The sequence below is a fragment of the Zeus faber genome, assembly GCF_960531495.2.
Source record: "Zeus faber genome assembly, chromosome: 3".
Classification (NCBI taxonomy): Eukaryota; Metazoa; Chordata; class Actinopteri; order Zeiformes; family Zeidae; genus Zeus; species Zeus faber.
In genome coordinates this window covers 37,631,582-37,647,877 of record NC_137190.1, presented here as the reverse complement: position 1 = coordinate 37,647,877, position 16,296 = coordinate 37,631,582, and the positions used below count along the sequence as shown (strand labels likewise).

General features: G+C 40.4%; 1 protein-coding gene across 2 annotated transcripts; it reads left to right on the top strand.

Annotated features, from left to right (window-relative positions):
- Positions 1-1,538: 1,538 nt before the first annotated feature.
- On the top strand, positions 1,539-16,219 carry orc6 (origin recognition complex, subunit 6). Of its 2 annotated transcripts, none has more exons than XM_079997708.1 (7): positions 1,539-1,663; positions 2,834-2,960; positions 5,443-5,606; positions 9,626-9,715; positions 9,964-10,073; positions 14,646-14,729; positions 15,571-16,219. In XM_079997708.1, the coding sequence occupies exons 1-7, from the start codon at positions 1,599-1,601 to the stop codon at positions 15,711-15,713; spliced, it is 783 nt and encodes a 260-aa protein (XP_079853834.1). In that variant the 5' UTR covers positions 1,539-1,598; the 3' UTR covers positions 15,714-16,219. The 2 variants fall into 2 exon arrangements, with proteins under 2 accessions (XP_079853834.1, XP_079853833.1); XM_079997707.1 differs by having other exon boundaries at positions 1,549-1,663; positions 2,838-2,960.
- Positions 16,220-16,296: the final 77 nt, after the last annotated feature.

The following is a 16,296-nucleotide window of genomic DNA, read 5'->3' as shown; positions in this document are numbered from 1 at the left end:
GCCTTAGCCAGCCAAACGTTTTTCGCCCGCAAGAAAGCCTGGGACCAAACCCTATTCATCCCAAAACAACAAACTATGTCATGTGCGCTAAAAAAAAAAACCCCATACATTAAGACAAGATTTAAAAATTCAAACCCCCCCAAAAATGGATGGGTTTGAGTGTTTTAGTAATACATTGAAATTAAGTTATTATTATTTATTGTTGTCGTCCACAGACGATGATCCTATTGTTATTGCTCTGTTTATTAGGGTCCTCATCTACAGAATGTAGAATGAGGATCCTATTGTTATTGCGCTGTTTATCCTTCTTGTGTTCTTCAGCCTTTTTGCGTCTGCTTTTCGGGGGCCTTAAGAAGCTCGAAAACTCACAAAGCTCGTCAGTCCCAGTATGTCATTTGATATTCTAGGGGTCCCCTGCATGGGCGTGTCAAAATGGCCGCCTACGCCCCTCGGGGTAAAAAAAATCAAACCTATTCACTTATTTCCTTGAAAACTCACAAAATTCAGTATACGTATATAACATCACTGGACGTAAAAAAGATATATTTCCGCCATGACTGAAACCCAACAGGAAGTCGGCCATACTGAATTAAAGGTGCCTTTTTCGTCACTTTTTGGTTATTTTTATGCTTTGTACTTTTACATACTCCTCCTAGGCGTTTTACCGGATCCACTTCAAACTTGACGAGTGTCTACAAGACACCTTCACGATTAAAAGTTTTTTAAAGATTTTGTTGTCGTCACAGGGTGTGGGCGTGGCAACGCGTAAAATGTCATGTTCCAAAAGATACTTGGAAATTCATGAAACGTTATACATATGTCAGTCCCAGTGTGGCAATTGATATTCCATGGGTCCCGTACATGGGCGGGGCAAAATGGCCGCCCACGCCCAATTGAAAATAAAAAAAAATCAAACCGATTTACTTGTTTCCATGAAAACTCACGATATTCGGTACACTTATGTAACATAACTAGACATAAAAACACATCGTAACATGATGTGGGCGTAGCAGAACATTGAATTTCCTGTTCAATCGACACTGTTTACGTGACTTTTTTGTCGCTTCAACTTCACGTTCAAGAGATTATTTGTCACATATATATACAGTATGTACATACTGCCATACATATATGCAGTGAAATGTCATGACACCGGGCTTTTTGGTCATTTTCATGCTTCATACTTTCGCGGACTCCTCCAAGCCGAATTATCGGGTCCCGCTGACACTTGCACTTTGAGGACTCGGTCATCGCTGCTTGCATCTTTAATTGTTATTATTATTGTTTATTTTATTTTTTATTGAGAAAGAAAATTGTACAACATACCGCAACAATGCGTATAACATATTTGTCAGAAGAAAATATACAAGTTCTACACGTATAAATATTAAGATAATAAGAAGATAAAATGAAAATAAATAAATACATAATACATAAAAAAAAAATACTATCACAGGAAAATCCCAACCCCCCCCCCCCCCCAACTCCGCTCTGCCCATGCGCGTTATAGTAGGCGTGTCTAGTGCCATTTTGCCGCGAACAAGTCAATCGAGCTACGGATCAGTGTCGAAACGGTCCTTTTCTATTAATGCCGAATAATGGAAAAAGTTATGTTTCGCAAATTCGCTACCAAAATGGGCATAACTTCAGCGAGGGTAATTCGGTGAGTCCATTAGGTTTGTTGTTGAAAGGCTGTTAAAGCGAGCGCGACACGACAAATTCCATGTATGTATCAAAATGTACTTTCTGGTTCAAAACTTTCTCCTTAAAAAAGTTAATTCCAGTCCCATGTCTGACAATTTGAATGTTGTAATCAAAAACTGGCCAGGTGAAAACGCTTAAAAAACAAGTCATTAGTCATTGTTTCCTTTGTCTACATGTTGCAGTATACTACACGTTGCAGTACATACACTTATATACTGTGTTGGAGCTGAGTAAGAAAATAATTTCCTGTACACTGTAGTATGGCCGGACAGTACTTAATCATATAAATGTTGTCTTCATTGCTGAAAAAAATCGAGTATCTTACGAGTAACATCTTGAAATGCAATATAGGATTGTTGTGATAATCTAGTCCAGGTTTGACTACTATAAGTAAAGTTGTTTTTTAAATATACCTGTTTTACGTGGACAGTGTGAGGGGGGGAATCTAGTAAAATCCACCCTGTTTCTGTTTTCACAAATACAATACAATACAATTTTCACAAATCGGAAATGCTGTCAGAAATGTATGTTGAAATATGTGCTTGTTATTATAATCTAGTCCCGGTTTGACGACTAGAAGTACTTTAGTAGAATTTTGATCTGGACCTGGTTTTAAGTGGTCTGTGTATTAAAACTGCTAAAAATTTGAACAAACCATGAAAAAAGAAATTGTCATGCGACCTGGTTTTTCGGTAGAAGGTTTGCTTTGCTCATCAATGTCTGAGGTTTGAGTAAATTAGAGTGTGATTTTGACATTAATTTGAATTGTTGAACCTAATTTGAACTAAATTAGCTTTAGGTGTGCCTGACATTTTATCGACAAAGGTTTTTGTTATGCCAATACTACTATTAATTGTCTGTATATTAGTACATTTTAGATTCATTGTCCTTTTTTGATTTGGTTTCATTGAGTGGTCATTCATTTAATTGTCCCAGAAAAATTTAGCAAGCCTGCAGACTAAACTTTTGTCCATGTCTTGGGCAAGACATTACAATAAAAATGCTCCTGGAATTAAAAAAACAAGCTCCCGGAATTGATACTGAAATCCAAAGAATGTAATGTCATATCATTAGATGAGCTTGTTTTTTATTTTTTGATGTTTGTTGATGACTTGTTTCTCTACACTAGACAGGCAGAGGAGTATGTCCGACTGTCCCAGGTGAAGTCAACTGCACTTGGCAACGTTACAGCCACAAGCAAAGCAGTGCTATGTCTCGATTTAGCAGCAACCTCTATGAAGCTACCTCTGGACAAGGTATGTATTTCGGTTTTTTTTCGTCTTTTACGAAAGGTTTAGATGCACCACAGCGAGCATAATTAATATAAGTGACTTGTGGTTGCAAGCAGCCCTTAACTGTAGTGCAAATGCATCAGATTACAGTTTTGAGCAAGCAGAGGTTTTTACCATGGAGATGTACTTAATAGATTCCCAGACCAACAAAATATAAGGCACACCTCACTCAATTGCAGGGTTCTTCCCAAATATTCCACAAAATGTTACAATCTTAATTTTTGCAACTACATAATAGGTTTGCTGTATATTACAGGCTAATATATTAGTGGGTCTAAAAAAATCATGAGTTTAAAATTTCTAATTGGAAGAAGTGGTGGTATCACAAATTCGATGGTTGGCATGAATATAAACAAGGTGGGCTAAAACATTTTGAGATGTTTTGGACTTTGAAATGGAAGTGCGCAGACACATCTTGTAAACAATTTATAGCTTATTCAGAAGGATAAACAACAAACCATAAGTTTTGCGTTTCGTGGTTTCATAGAAAGTTCTGGTTGGCAGACAGTGTATGTCAGTGCAGTGGTGATAGACTACTGATCTTAATAGCAAACCGTTTTCTGTGACAATGAAATTGTTTCAGATGGCACATAATGGTTTGATTTATTGAAGGAGAACTTGCATGTTACATAGTTCAAAACATGTGCGCATGGGTCTGTGCCCTCCTCCACTCTCACCACCAGCCGCCACTATATTCAGACCTTCGTTTGACATTATCCTGTGAAACTCCTCGTTACTCATGTGTGCTGGCTTCTGTTTTGTTTGTGTGTGAGTGCCAAGCAGGAAATCAATGTTTCCTCCGGTTTGCAGGGGGATGACAAAATGTTGCCAAAAGAGGTGTTTATCCACAGACCGCCCATATGATGCAAGTCTGTAAAACATTACAAAAAAATTCTGATGTACAGCAGCTAAAACTAGGACAAATGATTATATATTTTCTCATTAAATGCAAACAGATTTGTTGCATTCTTGGGGACACAGCGTTTGTCTGTGTGTGTTGTTATATCGATCTATTGCTTTATCAATCTATAACAACCGTGAGTGAATAGTCTCAGACCCTCATTGCGTTGTTAGCCTGTTATAGATGGCAAGTGCAGAGCCTCCATGACTTGTTTTAATTGGAAAACAAAGCCGCAGAAGCTGAAGTCTAGTACCTTTGTCTGAATTATCTATGAAAATTAAGGCCATACATGGCTGAAATTCAGTTTTAGCCTGTTTACTTTGTCGGCACATACATCAGGACTGCTGTTACTACTATAATGCCACATTTTGCACCTGTAGTGCCACCTGGCCATATGTGGCTCAGTACTAGTACTACATAGTAAGCTATTCTCGTGCTACTCCTTGTTAAGTTTGTTAATAGATGTGTGCATATATTTTTCTTTATTTCCTGGAACACTTGAATCTCCCATGGATAAATACCAATGCAGCTGGATATCATTTTGCTAAACCTGTTCAGCTCAAGCATATCTTACGATGCAGTCAGGGCCGACGTTAACGGTTGCCCTGGGGAGAGAGGGAGAGGGAGAGGGAGAGAGAGGGAGAGAGGGAGAGAGAGGGAGAGAGAGGGAGAGAGGGAGAGAGAGAGAGAGAGAGAGAGAGAGAGAGAGAGAGAGAGAGAGAGAGAGAGAGAGAGAGAGAGAGAGAGAGAGAGAGAGAGAGAGAGAGAGAGAGAGAGAGAGAGAGAGAGAGAGAGAGAGAGAGAGAGAGAGAGAGAGAGAGAGAGAGAGAGAGAGAGAGAGAGAGAGAGATTTACTGCCCATTTAAGTTATTAGGTTTATTTGTACATCACCTTTTTTTCTCTCATCTTAGGTTGAGCTATCTGGTTCACTGCCATCTTTGTTTTCATTAGTTATGGTATATGACCAAACTTTTGTTACTGTTCTTCTGTATTATTGTTTCTTGTTCATCATTAGGTTTAGTGTATATTGTATTACTCTATTATGTACAATGGACCATCAGGTTTTTTGGTATATTTCCACACTGTTGCTGACACTGAAATTACCCTTCAGGGATGAATGCCAAGGAGACTCCCTGTTACACTATTGTGGTACTCAAAATATTTTCCCAAGGTTGGCAGGTCTGAAGCTGGCTATACAAGTGTCCGCAACTTGTCCATGATGGAGGTGAAGTAAGAGCACTCTCAAACCAAAGTGCAACTCCTTATACCCTCGTGGACTTCGCGTTATAAACTAGGTTTACATGTTTTCATTTGAACTACCAAAAGAACAATGCAGAAAAAAAATGTTTATTTTTCATCTTACTTCACATTGTTGCATCATAATCTCTGCAATATGAATCGTGAAAGCTGTTAAACCATGGTATTTCCCCTAACTATAAGTTTTCTATATAATATTTTCTCTTCAGGCTATGGAATAGAATAAGAATGTTCAGTTACATTTGACAGTCATTGTTAATGCTTTGAGTTTTCTTTAATTTTGCACAGGAATTTGCCATTAGACTGTCTGGGATAAATGAGAAGGTGTACCAAAGTAACCTCAAGGCCATGGAGTGTCTGCTGGGTCTGGAATCTAACCCTTGTCTCAGGGACTTGGGTGTTCAGTATGGATGCTTGGACGCTGTCAAAGTGGCAGCACAGACACTGAAAAGGTGAGGGAATGATTTGTAGCTGTAAGCCTGCACTTGAGGGGAGACAGTGTTGGCTATACAGCTGCAATTGTTGTATCAAGATTCAAGAGGTTTATTTGTCATATACATACTTTCATACATATATGCAGTGAAATTTCAATGTAACGCACCCGGTAATTATGCGCAATATGTTCTGGACTGAACACAATTGCTACCTAATTTCTACTGACTAACTGAAACTCACTGATTCCTAAAACGTAATGGAGTAAGTAAATAGAATAAAATAAAATAACTCAAAGTAATAGAGTGGGGGTACAAAATATAAATAAAGTGAATAGACATATGTATATGGGATAGGCTATTATGTATATACAGATAGGTGCATTAAAGTGGCATAGGAATCAAGTGAGGTAGTGTGTGCAGAGATGTACAGTATACAACAGTACAGCATAGCAATGCAGTAACACAGAACAGTATGCCGTTACCCAGAAAAGTGATACAGTATGCAGCACAGTATGCTACATATAGTACAGTAGGGCAGTGGGGCCGATTGTGTCTCAGTGAGGTCCCCTGGTGAGCTCTGCGTTGACAGTTCTTATGGCTTGCGGGAAGAAACTCTGTCTCTCTGGTCTCGCTGTGTGACTACGGAGGCACTTGCCTGACCACAGCAGCTGGAACTGTCCGTTGTTGGGGTGGTGAGGATCCTTCATTATCCTGTGGGGTCTGCTACTACACCTCCTGGTGTATAAGTCCTGCAGGGAGGGGAGGGTAGTTCCAGTGGTACTTTCAGCTGAATGCACCACCCTCTGCTTGGCCTGCCTGTCCTGAGCAGTACAGTTCCCAAACTAGGCAGTGATGTTGCCTGTTAGGATGCTCTCCACTGCTCCAGAGTAGAAGGACTTGAGGATCCTCACCGAGACCCTGAATTTCCTCAGCTGCCTGAGGTGGGAAAGACACTGCCTCACCTTTCTCACCAGAGTGCTCCATCTGTAGCTCCATGGTGTCCCTGTACGTCCGTTTGGCGTCCTTCATTTCCCTTCGCATGTTGTACGATGCCACTTTGTAATTGTCCATGTTTCAGGATACAAGACCGTCGTTGTAAGCGGCCGTGCGAGCATTCAGAGCGCCACAGATGTATTTATCGACCCACAGTTTCTGGTTCGGAAATATCCTAATTTTCACCGTGGGAACAATGCTGTCCCCTTACGTAGCGATGAAGCTCACAGCTCCTTCCGTAAACTCGCTGATGTCACTGGAACTTGATTGGAACATGTCCCAGTCGACGTCAGTCAAAACGTCCTGAAGCACGGCCTCTGATTGGTCCGACCACCGCTTTACGTCCCTCATCACTACCGGTTCACGCGCAATGCAGGGCTTGTAAACAGGAAGTGATTTGATTTCCCAAAAGCAGGGAGCAAAAAGGTCTTGAATCCGTTCTTGGACAGTGTGTAACAGTGGTCCAAAGTTCTATCTCCCCTGGTAGCCAGGTGATGTGTTGGTGGAAATTAGGCAGAACTTTTTTAAGGTTCGCCCTGTTAAAGTCCCCAGTCACCATCACAGACGCGTCGGGATGTTCATGCTGAAGTCAGCACAACACATCATATAGGTTCGATAGTGCTGTGTCTGTGTCCGCTTGTGGTGGAATATAAACGGCTGTGATGATGACTGTGCTGAATTCCCGGGGGAGGTAGAATAGACTGCATGAGATGGTCAACTGTTCCAGGTTCGGCGAGCAGGTGTTGTTGGGGTTACACCAGCTGCTGTTTATCATGAGACACACCTCCACCCTTGGACACACCGCCACCCGTGTTCCACGCCGACCTGTCCGCCCGGAACACGCAGAACGACTCGGCTCGACGTATGGCGTGGTCCGGCACCAGCAGGTTCAACCATGTCTCCGTCAGGCAGAGGACACAGCAGTTTCTCGTATCCCGTTGGAATGTAATCCTCCCTCGAAGGTCATCCATCTACGTATTTCTCCAGGGACTGGACATTGGCAAGAAAGAAGCTTAGCAGAGGTGGATGGTAAGGTTGCGTCCTCACTCTGACCCTTGTTTACCACGGTGCTTCCTCCGTGGGCCCACCCGTGGTACAGCGGCTCCATCATTGTTGCTGTCATTGTTGAGAGCGTTGGCGTGTAAAATCTCTGGCGGCCACTCTGGATCCGTGGATAAAAGGTCCCAAATTTTGTTCTTTCAGGGAAATTTTTATACCCACGAGTGCATCGTAGCCACTCACTGCAGATTGAGCTTTTGGCGGACATGGTGATAAAAAAAACAGAAAAAAAACCTAAAATGTGCGTCGTCGACATGGAGCGCCTGCGCAGCCACAATGGGCGGCGCCACAATCGCGGATATCAAAGGGAACATTAATTATACTTGCTGTGACTAGTTGACTAGAAATATCTGTTGCACCTCGCTCTGCCATTGATGGTGGAAACATCTTGCTGCCCTTTAGACCTAATGAAACTTTCTTGCCAGTGAACAAATTGCTTCCCGCAGAGTTTTTATCAGCACATTGCTAATAACAGACTGAAATGTCCTCTTCACTGAAACCTGAATACAGCTGTGGCCAAAAATATTGGCACTTTTATATTAATGTTGGCATTATTTGTTGGCAATGGAACAGAAAAAAATCGGAAAAACAAATACTAGATCTTGGCTTGTTCCACACAAATATATACCGTATTTTCCGGACTATAGAGTGCACCTGTATATAAGCCGCATCCGCTCTATTTAAAAAAAAGAGATATACAAGCCGCACCGGGCTAAGCCGCAGATATCTATGTTGAAAAATTAGATATTTACTGCATGTACAGAACGATTTTGAACTGTAAGTGTACATGTATGTACCTGAACAGATTCTTTCCGAACAGTGTCTTTTAACACGGCAGCAACTTTGCTGATTAAAACGGAACAGAACCAAGAGAAAAAAAACGGCGTTTATTTACCTTCATTTCTCCTGTGTTTGAAACCACAAGTCACTTTAATCATCTTCGCTGAAACCCATGAAGTCGTCTTCTTCAGTGTCGGAGTTGAACAGCCTCAGAAGCGCTTCGTCACATCTGTCTCCATCAGTCTCGCTCTCCGTGTCACTGTCATCCTCCGGTGAAGTTGACTCTGAAGGTGCGCCGCTCTCTTCGCGTAGCAGTCCAGCCTTTGGGAACCCGTTGGTGATGGTGGATTTTAGGGTCCACTGACAGACATCAGAAAAAGATGCTTTTCGCATGCGGCCAGTTTTTGTGAATGACTTCTCACCACTTGTCATCCAAGCCTCCCACTCAACCCGGAGTGCAGCTTTAAATGCCCGATTCACACTGCTGTCGATGGCCTTCAACTTAAAACTTGCATCATACGAAACTTCTTCGTGTGCGAGGATTTGAAAATAATTACCAGTTGGTAATTTATCGTCCGCGTTCTATCTGCTAAAGAAAAAGTAGCGTATTCTTCTTTGCATTGATTTTTCGACTATCTTATTTTTGATTCTACTTCCGGTTAGAGCGCCCCTAGCGGTGGAAGAAAAATCCACAGACTAGCCGCACCTTTGTATAAGCCGCATGGTTCAAAACCTAGGAAAAAAGTAGCGGCTTATAGTCCGGAAAATACGTATATATATTTTTTCATTGCAAGTGTGACGCTATTTTCAGCCATGACCATGTGAAAAGTGCATGTGTAAGCTATTCCTGAATCAGTCCTGTTTATTTCATCTCTCAGAAACAATGTTGTCCTGTAATGATAAGGTTTTTGAAATGTCTCCCTGACAACAATGGATGTTAGTGGTGACTAGTACAATTGATATAAATTGGACACTAAGAAATTGACTCTAAATTAAGAATTTTGGTCACACTATAGTAGTCTTGCTGCCTATACGAGAAGTTCAAAGCTCAATCAGTGAAGTTGATATTTATTCAGAAACAAACAAATGTTAACATAAATGCCTGTGATAACTTTAAAGTTCTGTTTCACAGTTCCCCCAGTCTTTTGACAATCTATTTCCCAGTCATCTCCTGTTTGATTACACAGTTTCACTTTTATTTTTAGGTATAAAAAGAGCCTCCCTTCTGCCCAGCAACAGGCCTTGGACATATCCAAACCACTCTTCACCACCGCTGCACTCCATGCTGCGTGCAAGTCAGTGAATTACACTAAACTGGATTTATCAAAAACTTTGACACATGCTGTTAATACATACCTTCAAACTCATTTTTAACGGTCTTTCAGTTAAATATCTTTTTCTAGAATGCAGATTTGTCCAGGGTTTACTGATCATGGGTTAATTGCTACCTTGGTTGTGATATGTACGATGTTCTAGTTCTACTGAGCGATCCTGTAGTTTGACATCTAAATTCCAGTTTTTGCTCACCATTCCACCCATACAGGAGTCTTAAGATCAGAGTTGACAAGAAGCTGGCAGCGTCATCTGGAGCCAAGAAGGCCATCTTTGACCGTCTTTCCGTTCAGCTTCAGAAAATTATACAGGATATCTGCAGTAAGTAGTAGTGGTTGTAGTAGTAATAAATATGCTTCAGGCGCCAATACACAAGGTCCATTGTCAACACCAATGACAAATTTTCGTGTTCCCATGGAATGTAGCATCAATTCATGCTGTTGCTCCTCTTTACATTAGCATTGCGTCTAAAACTAGTTACATTTTCCAAGTTTGAATGTGAATTCGAACTCAAATTCAATTTCACAAATTCAAAGTCCTGGTGAATTACAAACAATTCATAAACTAACTACAAAACTATTACAAACAAAGAAGAGACGATTTTCAACACAAGACGGTGTTATCTGGCAATACAACATTGTTCCAGAACTTGACAAAATCAACAAAGTATGAAATAACAACAAAGATGAAACTACAACATGAAATTACGGAAGGAACACAGACTAATCAATTTCGCTTGAAACAAGAAATGTTTCAAAATCAAAACGGACAAAACAAACCCCAAATGGAACGCAGCATCAACTCACATAATGATGCAGAACTGCTCTGGAGCTGCAAGCTGTGGTGGAAATGTCCCACTGCACGCATCTAAATTTATATTATTGTACCCAGGGGTGAGACAAATCAAATAAAGAATCTATTCCGCAACAACTTCAGCCTTAGTCTAGGTATTATTTAATGTGTTTGCAAGCATAGGGAAAAAAACGCTTCTCACTTGCGTCACAGCTAGGTTCTCCAACGATAAGTTGTGGTTGACAGCTTTTAAGAGGGTGTTGCATACAAAGGTCATGACAGTGATGACTAATGTGACACCTTCCTGTTGCGGTTGACTCGGCATTGATGGATCAGGTAAAAGCTACTTGTGGTTGACTTGAGGAGAAAGGGTCTATCAGTTTGCTATCAACAGGTGACAGGTGTGAATCTCACAGGATGAACTCGAGTTCAGTTCAGCACGCACAGGACATGTAGTTTCAACAACATTCAGGTTTGTCCATAGTCACACCTTAGGTTACACAAAGGTGAAAGGTACAGTGCAAACGTTGTCTAATACACATAGAGAAGAGTTTTATTGATGATGGCAACATCGCTGGCCATTCCAAGGCGATATCAAAGAATTGCTCCATGTGTGTGAGGACACAACCACGGTTTGTGTGTTACGACTGGCTCGATTGCTGCAAAATAAGGAGGGACGCGGCAACGGGTTAGATGGAACAGAATAAGTTTATATTTTCAAAATTGGCAAAAGAATAAAATATCAATCACAAAGCTCCACCAACATCAAGCAGGTATCAAGATACACGCGGTTTGTAACCCCTACAGAGCGATGGCGTTTACGCCACATAGCTTGCACAATGCAAATGGACATTCATAGTCACAACCTGCACATATAGGAATTGAATGATGTCACAAAGTGCCTTACTCAACAAACTCATCTCGCTCCACCACCTGACCGGCGGTTTTCGAAAGTTGGCGTGTTGGTGATGCACAAACATTCGGCTACTTCCTGTGAAATTTTTATTTTTTTTTTTTTTACAAATTCCTGCTCCGTACGTGGAACGGTTTGGATGAAAGTTGAACCACGAGATCTCAACTGTGTCCGTCGCTGCAGCAGTTGTCCTGTTCCAGACACTTTAAGCCCGAAAAGTGCCAAGGGGTATAATTGTAATAATAATCCAAACAATAACAATAGGATTCCAGCCCTGCGGGATGTTGTGTAAGTGACGAATTACATTTTGGAGGTTTTTGAAGATTTTCCGTATTGATACCTGAAACTACACAGATTCAGCCTGATCCTCGCTAGAATTTGGCCTGAAGGTGTGCAGAACATTTGGACATATTCGTGAATTACAAACAATCCATAAACTAACTACAAAACTAGTACAAACAAAGAAGACAAACCATTGTCGATTTTCAACACAAGACGGTGTTAGATGGCAAGACAATATTGCTACAGAACTCGACAAAATCAACAGTATGAAATAACATGAAATTACAGAAGGAACACAGAAGACTTATCAATTTAGCTTGAAACAAGACTCATGTTTACAGATGGGACAAAGTCAAGAAAGTCGAAACGGACAAAACAAACCCCAAATGGACACAAACTACGATTACAAACAAAAATGAAGAACACAAGTAATCATCCAACGTTATCTACATATTGTAAATATCGACACATCACTGTAATATAATTAAGGACTAACAAGTTCGGTCATAACTTCAACAAGGCAGAAAAAATAATAATGTACAAGACTATAAAGAAGGATACACACTGATGGGGGGGGGGGGGGTTGAAACTCTATATGACATGCAGGCCACTAACAAACACATCACCCAAATTGGAGACAAAAAAACTAAATTGATGTCAGGGCAAGTGCAGACAACTATACAACTATACAATGTAAAGGTTATTCTAAAATTACAAAAATTGGCTAACAGAAAATAAAATATGACTGCAACACTATTGACACGGAATACAGAATTAAAAATAGTTTAGAATAACTACACAATTCTGAAATTCTTTCATACAAAAAATAATTACACATTGAAGATGGAGACAGCATGCTGAAGATAAATACAATAAGGACATAACAATGTCAACTTGAGCAACATCATTTCAGATCTAAGTAAATTGCACAATAATGACCAACTTGTTGTTGAAAGCAGTACCATAAGTTATGTTATTATAAATACACATGCATGCTCATTTTCATGCTCATCTATCTTACTGCTCATCTAAGGCTAGATGTTTGGACAATTGCTTCTTTATTGCATTAGACTTTCTACTATTTTTCACCATCTGTAGCAATAATAAACACAAACTTAGTAATTATTTTATACAACAATCATAATAAATTAGTGATTTGACAGTTATTAAATGTTAGTTTTAATTTGTTCTTTGTTCAATTTTCCTTAATGTATAATTGAAAAAAAAGTTAAATAGATTACTTATCTATATTGCAATACAGACTTTTTTCAACAATAACATTAATTTGGAATTTGAATTATTATGGAAGGGCTCATCACCTTAATGCTTTTTCTCTTGATTTAATTACGTTTAGCTGTAGCAAGCTGCATGTATATGATATTTTTTTAAGTCTATTTTTGCCTTTAAACCAAATCTTGTCATTATTATAACTTACCTTTATTGTTTGTGAGAATATCTGCAGTCACAGTGACGGAAGTTGACGTTTGGTCAGTGTGGGCCAATAATGACGAATTTATGGAAGTTTCCGAAGGGAAGCGAACTTACGTAATTTCCCACTTCACCAAAAACCCACTAACACCTGCTAACATCCGGCATTTGTCTTCAGTGGTTCTGATGACAATTTTGGTGTAAAAACGGTATTAGTGGTGACTTCTTTCAGATAGGTTACGGTCCCACAGTTGTGGTTGACTACACTCGACGTGGTCACGCGTTTCTGTCGATTAGTGTTTTTTCGTGCCCAACATCTCCAGCAGTTCACGATTATATGACACTGACAGGATACTATTTTTCCAATTCATTCAGGGAATATAAACTCATCATGTACTCCCCAATTTTCTATCTTACCGCTGTCGCGAATCCAGCGTCCATAAGGAGGACCCTGACTACATCTAACCCGCTGTTATATCGGAAGACATTGTCTTAATTCTAAAAAAAAAAATTGTCTTATCTCCATCAACAATACCAAAAGGTCATGTGGAAACACTGCAGACCACTGATTAGTAACAGAGAGTCATCAGTACATCATTGCATCACCACGTCATCATTGCGCGACATGGTATGTCCTGCCTGGTGTTTACATCCCACCGCAAGCCAACTTGCAGAGAGAAGGCAGCTGGAACCCGTCCTCGTTGTTTTCGGGGACTTGAACAAACGGAATTTAAGACGACCCATGGACGACCTGTAAGATGACAAGAGCACAGCTTTTTGTTACACAGAACCGCCACCAATCCCCCTCTTTGGAGAATGGGGTATGGGGTACCGGGGCCATTGGTACGAGCCATCCGGGCCTTGTACAACCAAAGTGAGAACTGTGTTTGTATTCTCGGCACAAAGTCAAACACATTCTCAGTGGGTGTTGTCCCCGATTCTGTTTGTGATATTCATGGACAGGATCTCAAGGTGCAGCCGAGGTGGGAGAGTGTCCGGTTTGGGAACCTCAGAATTGCATCTCTGCTCTTTGCAGATGATGTGGTTTTGTTGGCTTCATCAGACCGTGACCTCCAGCACACACTGGGGCGGTTTGAAGCAGAGTGTGAAGCGGTCGGGATGAGATCAGCACCTCCAAGTTTGAGGCCATGGTTCTCTGCCATGAAAACAATGGATTGCTCCCTCCGGGTCGGGAGCGAGTTGCTGCCCCAGGTGAAGGAGTTCAAGTATCTCGGAATGTTGTTCACGAGTGAGGGGAAAATGGAGCGTGAGATGGACAGGTGGATCAGTGCGGCGTCAGCAGTGAAAAACTGCATAAACTCAGTGCTTTATTTTCATAACTGACTTTCACATTATATCTGACTTGGTTTCTAACAAAGCAGCAATTATAAACACATAGGGTCTTCACATCTGTGATCTCACTGATATTGTAACTGAAACCTTTGCAAATTTTCTGTTATGTGGTGTCTTTACCACAGAGGAAGGCACGGCACTGAAAACCCCTCAAAATGTGGCCCAGAAAAGACCTAAAATGGTGCTGGGAAGTGTTGACCAAGTAAAAGGTGAGTAGGAACGTCCCTCGCCAGTACGTTATTCTATGAACTATGTAGTGTGTCTGTAGGGCTGGATATCGAAATTACTTTTGTGGTGTGAACCAAATATCATTGATCCTAAGGACTATTAAAACATTGGCATTCAATATTAAAGTTTATCCCTGAAAGGTCAAGTCTCAAATTGGTGTCAGTGATCAAAACTAGTCTAACGATTTGAGAAGCAAGAGAAAATATGCAATGTCTTTTTCTTGAAAAGGTTTGTTTCCTTCCTTGGTATGTCGACTATACAAAACCTAATAGTTTCAGAAAAAAAGAGTTTGGAGCTGTGTGTGTGTTGCATAAATTAACGAACAAAACAACCTAAAGGGTATTAGTAAGGTTTGGCCTCCACGAGCCACCGGAACCACTCCAATGCATCTTGGCATAGATTCTAGTCTCTGTAAATCCACTTGAGGGATGGAACACCATTCTTCTGAAAGATATCCCCGAATTTGGTGTTTTGATGATGGTGGTGGAGGAGCACCATCACTGCTATTTTAACACAGCAGTCCAAAATCTAAATCATACATTTATATTTAATGCTAATTTCAAACCGAATTACAGAATCAATGATAAAGTGTTGAGTAAGGTTGTGCAATGAACAGTTATAAATGATGGATGATGGAACATTTTGAGGCCTGGGTTGAAAAATGGTCAAGTTATGCTGTGAGGTTGTGAACAGCCTAGTGTGTGGACTACTGGGATGAAAACCAAAAAAATTCAATACGGGATGCTGTCTTTTTGTGTATCCCTGCCATTAGTCTTATCCCAAGACTCTTATCTATATGCTTGTGTTTCCCTCTTAATTCAGACGATTGTTTGCTGTCATCGCCGAAACGACTCAAGAACGAAGATGAAGATCTGGGGGATAATGAGAAGATGTCGTGGAATTATGAGGAATGGAAAAGGAAGATTCTGGAAAACGCATTAAAATCCAAGCAGACAGATGCCTGAGCATCTGAGATCCTCAAAGCATTTAACTGTTGCCGTGTAAATGTTTTTGAAGAGATTTAAGATCAGTTGATATTTACAAAACACAGTTTGCAGATTGAGCACTTCAACACATCGTTTAGTTCATTGGTCTTCACCATAAAGACCAACGAGGACATTTATTTGTGTCGCTTTAGGGCCTTTTTAAGAAACTGCCAAGGAATGCAAATTTTTTTTTTTTTTCCCCATTAATTATATTTTCATCAGCAGTGTTTACTTTTATTTTAAGCCCACATGGTTGGCATGGTATATGGCTCCAGTGGGTCTAACATGGTCCAACATGGAATTTAGGCACGATATTACTGTAGCTGTGGTTCCAAACTCCATCCCTAAAGGGACCCTGGATGGAACATGTTTTTCTCCTAGAAATGGAATTGTTTTTTCTTTGAAATTTGCTGGTAAAACATTTAGTCCTCTCTCACTTTGCAGCTTTGAACATTAAAATCAATTTTTAAAATTGTATTCAAAAAGGTTGTCACAGTGCTGCTTATTGATAAACACCAGATTAAAACTTTAAAATTTTAGATTGTTAAAAAAGACAGTACTT